General features: G+C 47.0%; 1 protein-coding gene across 8 annotated transcripts in view; it reads right to left on the bottom strand.

The window, feature by feature from the left end:
- Positions 1-284: 284 nt before the first annotated feature.
- Positions 285-12,394, bottom strand: part of NUP93 (nucleoporin 93) — a 103,005-nt gene continuing 90,895 nt past the window's right edge. For 5 of the 8 annotated variants that reach the window (XM_059903898.1, XM_059903904.1, XM_059903903.1 and 2 more), the window contains 12 exons: positions 11,410-11,575; positions 11,046-11,139; positions 10,035-10,226; positions 9,186-9,312; positions 8,997-9,069; positions 8,659-8,703; positions 6,956-7,072; positions 6,080-6,198; positions 5,206-5,323; positions 4,675-4,758; positions 3,091-3,219; positions 285-561 (listed from right to left, as the gene is read on the bottom strand). In XM_059903898.1, coding sequence (XP_059759881.1) covers positions 451-561; positions 3,091-3,219; positions 4,675-4,758; positions 5,206-5,323; positions 6,080-6,198; positions 6,956-7,072; positions 8,659-8,703; positions 8,997-9,069; positions 9,186-9,312; positions 10,035-10,226; positions 11,046-11,139; positions 11,410-11,575 — 1,375 coding nt within the window. In that variant the 3' untranslated portion in view covers positions 285-450. Of the gene's footprint in view, positions 562-647; positions 3,220-4,674; positions 4,759-5,205; positions 5,324-6,079; positions 6,199-6,955; positions 7,073-8,658; positions 8,704-8,996; positions 9,070-9,185; positions 9,313-10,034; positions 10,227-11,045; positions 11,140-11,409; positions 11,576-12,394 lie in introns of those variants that run through there. The other 3 variants (XM_059903899.1, XM_059903900.1, XM_059903897.1) reach the window with 1 other exon arrangement.

Raw genomic sequence — 12,394 nt, 5'->3', positions numbered from 1 at the left:
TTTCACATTCAAATAAAAATGTGAAAAACAAACTGTGACCCTGCTACAGGGAATGTTGTATCTAATAAAAGCAACTCCCAAAGGCTTCATTTCCTTGCTCATTTTGGGTGAATTTTTAATCATTTAAGGTCAACTTTAACCAAATCACAGATGCCTATATAAGCCTATCATTTTCTGGCCCAAGCACTAGTGAAGACATTTCCTCCCACACAAATAAAAATTTGAACAAAATTTCAAAGGAAAAAAAAAACAAAACAATGAAAATAAAAGAATGTGAAAAGAAATACAAATCAAAGAAATTTATTGGTGTTGACAAAAATACATAATACAAAAAAACAAAACAAAACTAACACAACAGAAACAAAACCAGAAACTCCCCCCACCCTGGCGGGCCCACACGCCTGAGGTACTGACAGCGAGCAGCCCCAGGAGCCCCTTGGAGCATCGCACTCAATTCATGAGGACCTCCATCTGCACCAGCCTCGCGTTGGTGTCCCCAGATGTCCGGTAGGGTATCATCCCAGCAAAGGTAATCAGGGCTCGGGCTTGGCTGCGGAGTTGCTGAGAGAAAGGGGAAGAAGAGAAGAAATCCAGTTAACTTCCGGGTCAGGGCACTGTCCTGGGAACCACCACCCCGGCCTTCCATTTTCTACCCCTTGGGGTCAGGGCAGATTCCCGGTGGGTGGATGACAGTCTCACCCTCCACCATCATGTTCCTCCAGCATGGTGCAGAGTTAGCAAAGCTCGGTTGCCGGGGCCTCAGTTCCAAAGCCCTTCTGCTTAGCAAAAGATGGATGGGTGTGCCGGGCAAGCTGCCTCGCCTGACACGTCTGACCAGCTGCTGACACGGCCCTGTGCTTCAGACTGCCTGCTCTACTTCTCCGAGCCTCTCTCTCTCTCCTGGCTGGTTTCTGTCCAACTGTTACCATGGGGTCCTGAGTTTCTTTCTAGGACCCTCATGAAGCACCTGCACTACCAGAGGCAACAGTCGTGCCTAAGTGAGGCCCATTCCAGCTCTTTCCTCTCCTGCGTCTTCCCCTTTCCTTCCTTTCACTCCTTACATTCCTTCCTTCCTGACAAAAGTGCTTGGCCCTCTTTTCTTAGGCAACAATATTTATGAGATGCCTGGATTGCTCCAGGAAGGAAAAAGATTTAAACTCAGGTGTTTCCAACAACAAAAATAGGAACCTTCACTCCAATTTCCAACGGATAAATTATTGAATAAAGAATAAAGAAACGTAAGAGAACAGCTTCAGTTGCCCCACATTGAGGTGTGTTGGATGCTTATACCAGCAGGAAAGGAAACCATATCTGGAATAGAAAGGGAGGGTCTACACACATCTTTTGGACCAGTAATGAGATTTTTAAGAAAAATTCAAGGGTCACTTACTAGGCTTCTTAAGGACCATTCAAGAAGAAAACTGAAAGGTAAGTGCCTTTTACCTGATATGTGAAGTAAATTGGCAAGTAAAGGTCCTAATTAATGTCCAAACCAAAAGAAATTTACTTTATGATGAGAGTATCCATCAGATTTTCTTTAAAAGTGCAAAAATGTGCATGGGCTCTCCTGCCTAACTTGCAGCTACTTTACATAAGCTCTAGGGGTATGCAGGCCAAGGGACCCATCCACTCCCTGGCAGCACTGCACCTTAAACCATGAGGCCACTTCTTGGGCAGGCAGCTTTTACACATAAGTCTTTCCTCGACTCCACCCATCCCTTCCTTTCATTACAAAGGACAGCAGTGGGTAAGAGGAAGACAGGAGAATGGCTTTATCCATCATATGTAAAAACTAAGTGCCTAAAAAAGAGAGACTAAAACACACAGCGTGTGAGTCCAGCTGGTCTTCAATCAGTTCCCTTCAGATGTGGAAAATGGACCTGCCGGGCCACCAGCTCTGCTCTCTGTGAGCAAGCCCTGCTCTGACTTGTAAGCAGTACAGAGAGTATCAGAAACGCCCACCACTTCAGTAGTTGTATTCACAACAGCACTGCTGCCAAGGCCCCAGCACAGCGAGCCCACTGCTGGCACATCTCCTATGTAGGCTCTTGCCTGTCCAAGGGCAGATGGCAGACCTGCAGCTGCCTCTCGTGCACACATGGATGGGCCTACCACGTCGGAGGACCACTTCTGAGCACTGCTATGTATGCTGCTAAAGGTGAAAATTCCCACCATCACTCACGAGGCAGAGGTTCTGACAGTGACAATGCCTGTAGGGGTCACAGCGCAGAGAGCCCTCAGATATCCATGGAGGCGGGAGATAGATTTTCACGGCTCTAGTTTCTTCATTGCCAAAATCAGGTATGGCTGTTGTACACCATACTGAGAGACTCACCAAACATTAAGTGGAAATGTTAAGGGAAAGGTAATTCTAAAACACTGCCTGTTTTAATGGTTTAATTGGGTCAAACACCTTTCTTTCCCCTTTTGTCAAATCAACCGTACACCATATGCTGTTGGAATCCCAGGGTTCTATCTACCTGGACTCTACGTGACCCAAGCAATGCCGGAGGCCCCACAGGCAGTGGAAAGGGCACTGGCCCTGGTGTCAGACAGACCCGGCTTCCAGACGTGGCTCCTTCACCTACCACCTGAGGGGCCCACAAAAGCAAGACGCCTCCTGACCTAGGCCTCGGATCCCTCAACTGTAAAGTGGGGATAACGACTGTCCTAGGTACCTCTCTGGAGTCACTGTGAGATGACAGTAGAAACAAGGGTTTGCACCAAATTGTTGACCAAAAGTAAGTATGGTTTTCATGAAAGTACTGAACTGAGACTCATAAAATGACCTTCTATTTAAAAATGGGCAGGAATTCTTGTGGAATCAGTATAAATTAGCATTTTGATTTTTTTAAAGGTGATATTCACTGACTTGGCACATCTTTGTTTTTTAGCTTGAGAAGAGTAGCAACCCCATTAATGTTCGACTTCTTCTGGGAGCCCCCGACACAAACTTTACCCAGCTGCCAGGTAGTAAAGAAACGAGCAATTTAGGGTCATGAGCAGTGGTCTCATGAGGTGCAATGGACAGCAAACCAGAAAGGTGGTTCTCAGCGATGGTTCTGGCCAACCATCTGGCTGGGATCTTACAGAATCACGGTCCTCGATGACTCGCTGGGGCCTGGATGCCGACGATGGACTTGTCCCCTTGAGCCTCTTAAACTGTGTGAACAAGATGTTCATGGTGGCGAGAAGCACTTCTGAGAGGTTGTGCCTGACCTGCACAGAGGGACACACATGAAGTAAGGAGAAAGAACCAAGCCCTGGGGCCGACCACAGGTTGGGGGAGGGGGGAGCAGTGCTCCAGGAAGGCCTGGTCACATCACATCTCCACAGCTGCCAGGTGGAGCGCCACACAGCCACCAAAAAGGAGCCGATGGCATTGCAATGTCAAGCGTGAAAGCAAAGCTCAGGCGATGCTACTCAGAAGGTCAGGCAGGTCACTCTTCTGCTCCCTTCTTTATGCCAGTCCTCCTAGGCAGGGGCAGTGAGCAAAAAGCATGCCGAGTACGTGTGGCCAGCAAGAGTGATTAGCGAAAGCCTGCATTTGAATGTCAGTAGGCAGGGACGCACACGCTGGTTCTCCAGTCCCCACCGCTCCCCACTGTCTCAGATCCACCAGACTGTCTCCATGGGACCAGCACAGCCCGAGCAGAGTCCTTGGGAGTGTCTATGAGGACAGGCCCTGGTACAACACTTCAGTCCATGAAACACTGAATGATGTAACCAGGGGAGGGCAAGAAACAACAGAAGAAGGAGCGGCTAGGGGTAGAACTGCAGCAGGTGTGAAGGGAAGGCTGGCGAGAGGCAAGACCTCCTGAACTGTGTGTACCACAGCAGGCAGCCGCCTCACCACACATGCAGAAGCCGGCCTTCCTTCTTCCTCTAGAACAGAAACATGCTTTCATAAAAGGAATGTGCTTACTAATGGTTTTAAATTGAAACACTGTTAGAAACATCCCGGAACCAGGCAGCTGGCCCTCAGTGCCTGTGGTTCTAGAGAAGAGTCTTACCCTAGCTGCACATGGGAATAACCAGGGAAGTTCTGGGCTACAGCTCAGATCAGGGAAACCAGAATTTCTGGGCCTGGGCACAAAGATTTTTTTAAAGGTCTCCTAGCAATTCCAGTGCGCAGCCCAGTTGAGCACCCTTGGGCCAAGCAGTGGCAACATGCTAGAAACCCTGCAGAGAGACAGTAGCTCTGGGGCTCTTGGGCTGATAACTGAGTCCATGGTCACTGCACCTGCTTCTTGAAACAAAATGGTTCAGAGAAGGGAAAGAAGGACGTGAATCATGATGCATATTTCATGCACCCAATGGAACTACTTAGACAAGATCAGAGTTAAGCACTGACACACCCTCTAGAACAAGTGCATAATAAAGAATCAAACCAGATCCCACAGGATCAACAAGAAACCTATTTCTCCCAAGAACATGTCTCGTCTCTAAAGCGAGCGTATTTTCTGAGTCAGGAACTCAGACAATAATCTGATGGGGATATGTGTACTCACAGAAAAACCAGCCCAGGATACCTGAAATTGGACTCGTCTTAGAAAACTCAGTCTGGATGGTGACTGTAGTAGGACTGTTAAAGTTATTGGCACGTTAAAACAAAAGCTTTCAGTAGAAGTGGGGGAACAAAGAATTTTATAATTCAGGAAGAAAAGGACTCACCTCATCACTGAAATTTCTGAAGGCAGCCACTCTCTCTTCCACACTTTCCTGATTCAGGGGCACCAGCTTCAAGCGATCAATTATCTATTTAAAACAAAACCCATCGGTCCCATATGATACAACCATCACAGTCATTTCATCTCCTCAAACACATAGTCAGCATCTAACACGTTCATAGTGGGCTTCCTAATAGAAAATGCTAATCCCCTCATTCAAAGGCTTTGATTCTAACTTGCTGACTGACTCAAGTCCTGTCCTCGTTTTCTGAGGCAGTTCTACAATTCAGAGATTTCAAATTACTCTGAGAAACCTCCCTGTTTTTAGACTAAAGAAAAAAGGAAGAGAAAAAAGAAAAAGGAAAAAAAGAGCAACATAGAAATCCCTTTTAGATTCACAGGATCATACTTGTCCTTCTTCACTTAACAGGCATACTGGTGACATTTCCTTTCTTTTAAATGAATCTCACGAAGTGTTTTGATTTTTCAAGGGCATACATTAACCTGCACTTCAAACACCCCTCGTGAAACTTACATCAAAGGCTCTGTCAATATGCCCACTGTGATATTCATCAAAAAAGGTGATCAAGTCCAACAGAAGATAGAACGTGGAGTCCACAAATTTATTTGCACTGATTCCCTGAGCCCTATACCTGAAGGACAAAAAAGAAGGAAGGGGGGTATATTAGGAATTTCTGTGCAATCTATGACTTGAGGATAGCATCTAAAAAATGTCAAAACCTCTTAAACTCTCTAGATGAAGTGAACTAAGGAGTGGAAAACAGTGTTTCTTTTGAAATGGCCAAGCATTTGATGGCAGGTTTGACAGAAATCCACCTATAAATGTTCTGTGTGAAGCACAGTTCTCTTGCCTCAGCCCCATCTCAGCAAGCATCTCCAACCCAGTTTTCACTGGGTCACTTTATTAGGCTTATCTGCAGAGGGCACAAAAAGTGACAACTATTGCCCCAGCCTGGGAGTTACACTGGTTAAAGTATGATAACTCCTCGAACTCATGGGGAGGAAGGTAGCTTCTGAAACATTGGCCACTACACCTCTAAGAATTTCCCCATCCATCCATCACTAGCTTTGTTCCAAAATGCCTTTGAGATGGCTGCTAATGACATATAGATGAGTATAATGCCTAGAATTAAACCTCATGTACAGGATTAAAATGTTGAGATACCCTTTCATACCCTTCCTTTTGGCAAGAATGTTTACCAAGTGACAGTGCCAAGTGACAGTTGGTTATGACGTGGGGGAACAGGAACTCTCAAACTGTCAGTGCTGGTGGGAGGGTGAGTCAGTAGAGCCATGCTGGGGAACTCTCTGATGCTACGGTAAAGCTGAAGATGCATCTGGGCGGGCGCTGGGAGCCCCGGCACCCCCCGGAGCCAGCCCCGCCTTACCGCTCCGCGACGGAGAGCGCCATGTTCTTCAGCCTCTCCTTGTTGGACTGCGGGGCGCTGATCTGGGGGACGACGGGGCTCAGCAGTTTGTTCATCAGCTCCAGCACCTTGTCAGCGTTCTGTTCGGTTTTTTAAATTAAGAAAGGAATCAATTAAAAATAATCAGTAAGAGGAAAAAAACTAAATAACCGAAACCAAAGAGGGAACTTTTGTTCTGTATCTTGATCTGGGTGGTGATGACACAGATACATACCTGTGGGAAACCCATCAAGCTGTTCACTGAATATGTGTACATTTTTCTACTTTTTAATTAGACCTCAATCAAAACACTTTTAAATGAAAAGAAAAATGAATTATAACCCTCTTTTTGCCCACGTTGGTCAGTTGATAAAAGGAGAGAATGTACTCTTCTTCAGGCCCTAACAGTCACCGGTATTCCCCGCATGTTCTCACAAAGAGCTACTTCCTCCAGTTCTCTCAGAACCCCTCAGCTGTGGTCTTGTTCCCTGACACACACCGGTCACAGTGTGTGTGCGGCTGCCCGGAGGGTGAGCACCAGGCATCTTCACCAGCAGCTTCACCACCCAAGTGTGATGGGCGCTTCCTCTGCTGCCAAGGGAAACTTTGCTCAGTGCCCGCGGGACAGCCTTTCAATATGTCACTCTTGTTTGGCCAGAAAGATCTTATGGGCAGAAATAATTCTGTAAAATGGTAATTTCACCCTGACTGGACTATTAACTGCCTAAGCACTAGGAGAAAATGCCTCAGCAGGGAGAGGGGTACAACAATGGCACCATCGAAATGTTTGTGCATTTAATGCCAAAAGGCCGACGATAGATCTATTAAGTGCAGAACAAAGAAAAGAGCACATTTTACCTTGGCAAGGTCATAAAGCTTTGCTGCTTCTTCAAACAGTCCTTTATTTTCTGCCACGGAAGCAACTTTGTTGATAATAGGCTTTGTGTCACTAGTAAACTTATCTATGACTCCAGGCTGACAAGACAAATTATGGAGGGGAGGAAGAGAGAAATGGGGGGACAGAGCTGTTATTTTAAACACAGAGAAGCAACTGAGATCCGAAAACTACTTTAACTTAAAATACTTGCCCTGGGCAATGCACATATTTCATCAGCTAGACTCTTGCTTTCTCGAAGATACAAGGTCCTATTAAACATATGAAAAGGACCAAGGAAACTACCCATGAAGAGGCAGACTCAAAGGCAGCACAGAGGAGTCACCAGTAAGACTGTGCTTTCTAATTTTCCAAAATGACCTAGAGAATCGGTGAAATCATCAATGGTTTTAATTTTGCTGATGAGTAGGCACTAGGGGGAAAATACCAGGAGGCTCAGAGAAAGTATCTGAAAGATTCTGAATTTGTTTTCTAAGACAGATGGCAAAAGAAATCCAGTCCTGAAAAAATATATGGCAAGTGGTGTCAGGATACTAAAAAAAAAAAAAAAATCTGCATCATCACTCAACAGCAACCAAATGGTCAAGAAAGTATGAGAGAGGCTTGAGGTACCGCGAAGAGAGAGGGCAGACTGTGTGACGTCTGACTGGCCATCTGATTCTCCATCAGCCCTGGACCAAGTCGGGTGACCTGCTCCGCCACGCTGGCAGCACAGGAGATCAGTGAAGAGCACGGGCTCTGGGGTCAAGAAGGACTGGGCTCAAATCCCAGCTCACTTCCTTACTAGCTGTGTGATCTTGAGGAAGATAACCTCTCTTGTCTCCACTTCCAAGTCCCTTGAAAAACAGATGACGGTTCCCACTATGTTGGGTTCTTGTGATGATTAGGTGAGAAAATACATGTCAAGCATTCAGCACAGGGGCCTGGCAGTTGTCACTGCTCCATAAGCATGGCCACTGTCACCAGCACTGCCACTGGTCTTCTTCTGAATGAAGAATGCCATCGGTCTTCTTCTGGATGGTGTGAGCAGTGGGAGGTCATCTTGAGACTGCTGGCTCTAAACCACCCATTTTTACAAATGAGGAAAGTGAGTCCCTAAGAGAGGCATGTGGAGAGTGCCCGAGTGGGTCAGGAGGGGTCTGACACCAGGGCCTCTGCCCCTTCTACACTGCCCAAGAGCCATGATGGGTCTTAGGGAACTGCTAAGGCTCACAGGAGCAGCTGCATCTCTGGGGTCAGTGTAGAGTTCTGAGCCCTCAAAAACTATCTTTTGAGAGAGGTCAAGTACATTTGTAACTTTCCCCTCTGGGGAGAGTAGGTGCAGTAGGTAACCAATTTCTTTCTTGCATATTTTCTGAGCCAAGAATGGCAGAAATGTAGCCTTCTCAGCTGAAAATATGGCAGGTGTGAACAGAAGAGTATTCTGAACATAATAAAAAAACTATCTAACCACAAATTTACATATTTTAAGGAGAAATGTAAATGTATGTAAAATCAAGGTCATCATTTGGGGCCTGTAATTTTCATTCTTTGTTTTTAAAACTAAGCAACTTCATTCAGATTTGCATCTTCAGTACCTTGAATCCTAAAATCTAACTGTATTCTTTGGACAATTATAAATCCCCAACTGCAAACTAACATACCTCTAGGGGTGCACTTAACCCACCTTTCTACTTCCATCGTTCTCTAGTTTCCCAAGAATCATATCGAACTGCAGAGACAAAAAAAAGTTTACTCAGTTTATTGGACGAGGATATACACAAAATCCACAATTCTTTGAAGACAAGAGAGGAATAGGGGAGGTGGGAGAAGTCTTGCACAAACTAGAGAACAGTGAGACTGAATCAACATTTTCATTGTCAGAAACCAAAGAAAACTCTAACACTCCCCTGCCCCCAGCCACATCCACCAAACTCATATTGAGGTGACCATCCAGTATCACATCAGCATGAGAACTTGTACACTGGAAATCATGGGGGCGTGGAGAAAAGTTAACAGACATACCTCTCGACTTTCTATCACCAGCTCGCTCACACAACGCAGAAACATGTTTTCTCCTTGACTGTCTTTCTCGTCTCTAGAAGGGGACAAAATCAACCTGGTTTCTGGTGTGGCCCCAAGGTCTCTAATTGTCATTCTCACAGTGGCAGAAATCAAAACCAGCTGAAGTAAATGGTCAAAAGCCAGTCTAACCTGAGGAAGTAGAAGTACTGGAGGGCCTCTCTCGGGTCCGTGGATTCAAACTTCCGGGTGTAGAGAATGAGTAGCCGCACGAAGTTCAGCCTCCGCATGCAGGGAGGGTCGCCAGGCTCATGGCTGACTGCACCAACGGGGACAGAACTGGTCACAACCACACTGCCCTTCTGACCCACGCAACTGAGAGCTATGGGAACTGAGTCCAAAGACCCCGTGGCGGCACCTACTCCTGCAGCCCAGCCGATGTTCGCCAGTGTGGGCTTAGGCCAGTCCCCTTCACCACCCTGTCCTCAATTTCGTCCCAAGTACAGATTGGAGAAAGTGGCATTTTTTTAGTAAACCACTAGTATGCTGGTCTCTGAATGAAAAGATGGTGACAACTGACCATTACGGCATGTGCTCTGGAGTGAGTCTGCTGTGCTACTAAGGAAGCTGCAGCCATTCATGCACAGGTATCTTCTCTCCCTCCCCGGACTCCCACCCCATGCAGGGAGGCACACAAGATGGCTGGCTGGGCCTTCCAATGTCTCCAGTTAGAGCCCTAATGGGAACCAGTCTCATGACTCTAGGGACTGTTTCTCCTGCACCACCCTCCAGGCGACCTGACTCACTGGCCACAAAACTAGCACTTAGCACAGCATTTTATCTATTAAACACCTCAGGGAATACTAATGGAGGGGGGAAAGGCAAGAACCCTCATACTAATCATCCCAGAAGCCCAACCGTCTACAACACTCTAAAGTGATTGGCACCACTTGCCCAAATCCCTGCTGGCTGCAGCTATGTGTCCACTGCCACCCGATGGGGGGATGTGTTATGGATGTGCCACTGCCAACAAATACTCACGGAGCTGAGCGCTCTGTCCCGAGGATTTTAAAAGCAGCTTTAGCTCAAAGAGCACCAGCGCCACGTGGACAGCATGGCAGCGCAGCCGCTCCACGCGGAAGAGAAAGGCAATGGCAGCTTCGAACTGCGCGGTCAGGAACAGCACTTGGAAGTAGAGGAAGGGCTGATGGTTCACCGTGAAGTGGGACTCGCCTGCGCGGGGAGAGGAGGTCAAGCTGACTCAGAAGGAGCCGGCCTCTGCTGGCAGCCCCGAGCCCAGAAGAAGCCCTGTGTGCTCAAAGGACTTGCTGGGCGGGACAAAAGCACCAGCCTGAGCCTGAATGGATGCGGGGGCTGTGGACACAGTGGACACCACTCCAGCCGTGGCCTGTTTCCACGGCCTCTGGACCTCACAAAACAACTGGCGAGCGAGGGCTGTGTTGTAAAACCCAAACTGCTTGCATTAGTTGGGAGAGAAACAGAGCTCAGGACCTTAAAACGGAATACAAAAGGGGCTGTTTCTCTCCTTTATCCTGATAAAAGTCACTCAATAAGGACAGGAATGATTTCAAAGCTTCGGTTTACTCAGATTCACAGATATCTGCGTTCAACACCGCGGACCACTAGTTGGAAGCTCCTTTTCTTCCCCAAATTTTTAAACAGTGAGAGAAAGAAAAAAAGAAAAGCTATTTCTCCCTTGTTTGTGCTCAGATATAGTCACTGTGAGGTCTCTGAGGAAGCAGCAGCCAAGTCCTCTTATGTCTCTCCCTGAGCCAGCGTCTGCAGAACAGTTCAAAGAACTAGTGGAAAGAGTGTACTGTCAAAGACCATGTAAGTCACATACTCTGTTTACGGCCACGTGCGTGGCCTCTACCCAAATTTGAACTCATTGTTTTGTTGTGTTGTGTTTTGAAGATCCAGAGAGTTCTGAAGGAGAGAGAGTTCAGAGATGAAGGATTTTCCCAGAAAAAAGCTAAGCAGTGACCTTAGGTGGACAAGAGAGGGAAGGTAGTTATGTTCAGGGTATCTTACCGTAGTCTTCCAACAACTGTTTCTGGAACTGAGAGAGAGTAAGCCTGTCTTGTGGGGAGCTGGTGCCGTCGTCATCGAAACACACCTGGTTCAACTAAACCCCCAAGAGAAATACAGGCATTGGTACAAGCTACTTCCTGAGCCGGGTGGGGACTTGTAGCCGGTTAGCAGCCATGCTCGAGGCTATGCTAATGGCTGTGTTACTGGTTGCGAATATTACACAATAAAAAATGGGCCAGGAGACAGGAAATCCGCTAGTCCAGTCACCTTATTGGCATTATACATTATGCAGTAACATCTGTGTGCAGTGTGTGAGCAGGGGGAAGGGGAGAATGCCCTACTGGGCAAGGGAAGCAGCGCCTGCCTTCAGCCACAGGTAGTCCTCAGTTTTGTCGGCCACCTCGCTCTGGTTGTCGGTGACGTCACATCTGCCAATGATACAGTACACAGCCCGTTTGTAGGGGTCCGTGTTGTTCCTGAGGGCCCTGCGGTAATGCAGTCGGAGCTTGTTCTCCGTAGCTGGGGACAATCTAGAGACACAAGGGAACACACAGACACATATGCTAAAGATCCTCACGGGCATCTGAAAGCACCCAGGTCCCAACCACACAGCAGAGTCACGAAGCCTTCCTTCACGGAGGGTAACACTGTCCCACCCATACCCACGGGCACCATCACTTTAACCAGACTTGCAGCTACCAGCACCTGCGTCTCCACCCACTGGCTTCCTCAAGCAGTGGCTGTCAGAGGCACATGGGAAGATCTGGGGAACTAATCCTCCACCCACCTCCCCAGCAGCCCTCAAGCAGTGATGGGCAAGAGTGAGTCAGTCCCTTAAGTGCCTTAGCCCCGCTCTGGCTTCTCCACTCCCTTATCCCTGTGAGATCACCTCCCAAATAAACTCCGTGCACTCAAACCCTTGCCTCAGGGTCTGCATCTGGGGGAACCCTAAAACACTGTCCCTACTTTACACTAACATGAGCCAGACAGGGCTTATGGTTTAAGACAATCTCTGGACATGGCATTATTGACACTGCCAAAAAAGTAACCCTGGTTTTCCACATGTATAACTGGGGTAACCACCCTTATTTCTTCTACATACATGTATGTATATTTAAACTGGGTTCGAATATGAACTTAAGTCCTATTACATTAACAAAAACCAGAGAAAAACGAATGCTTAGCAGTTCCTTAATGCAAGAGAACTAAAAAAAAACAAAACAAAAAACTTACTGAATTAATTCAATGATTATATCTCAAGTTTGCTAACTTCTAACTCTGGCCTTTGAGTATGAAGTGTATATTGTCATTTGGGTCAACCAGAAAAGCACTAAGTGTGAACAAGTGAA

Source organism: Balaenoptera ricei, chromosome 19, assembly GCF_028023285.1.
Source record: "Balaenoptera ricei isolate mBalRic1 chromosome 19, mBalRic1.hap2, whole genome shotgun sequence".
In the NCBI taxonomy this organism is placed as follows: domain Eukaryota; kingdom Metazoa; phylum Chordata; class Mammalia; order Artiodactyla; family Balaenopteridae; genus Balaenoptera; species Balaenoptera ricei.
Note: the sequence above shows the minus strand (reverse complement) of the source record. Positions and strands in the feature narration are given on the sequence as shown.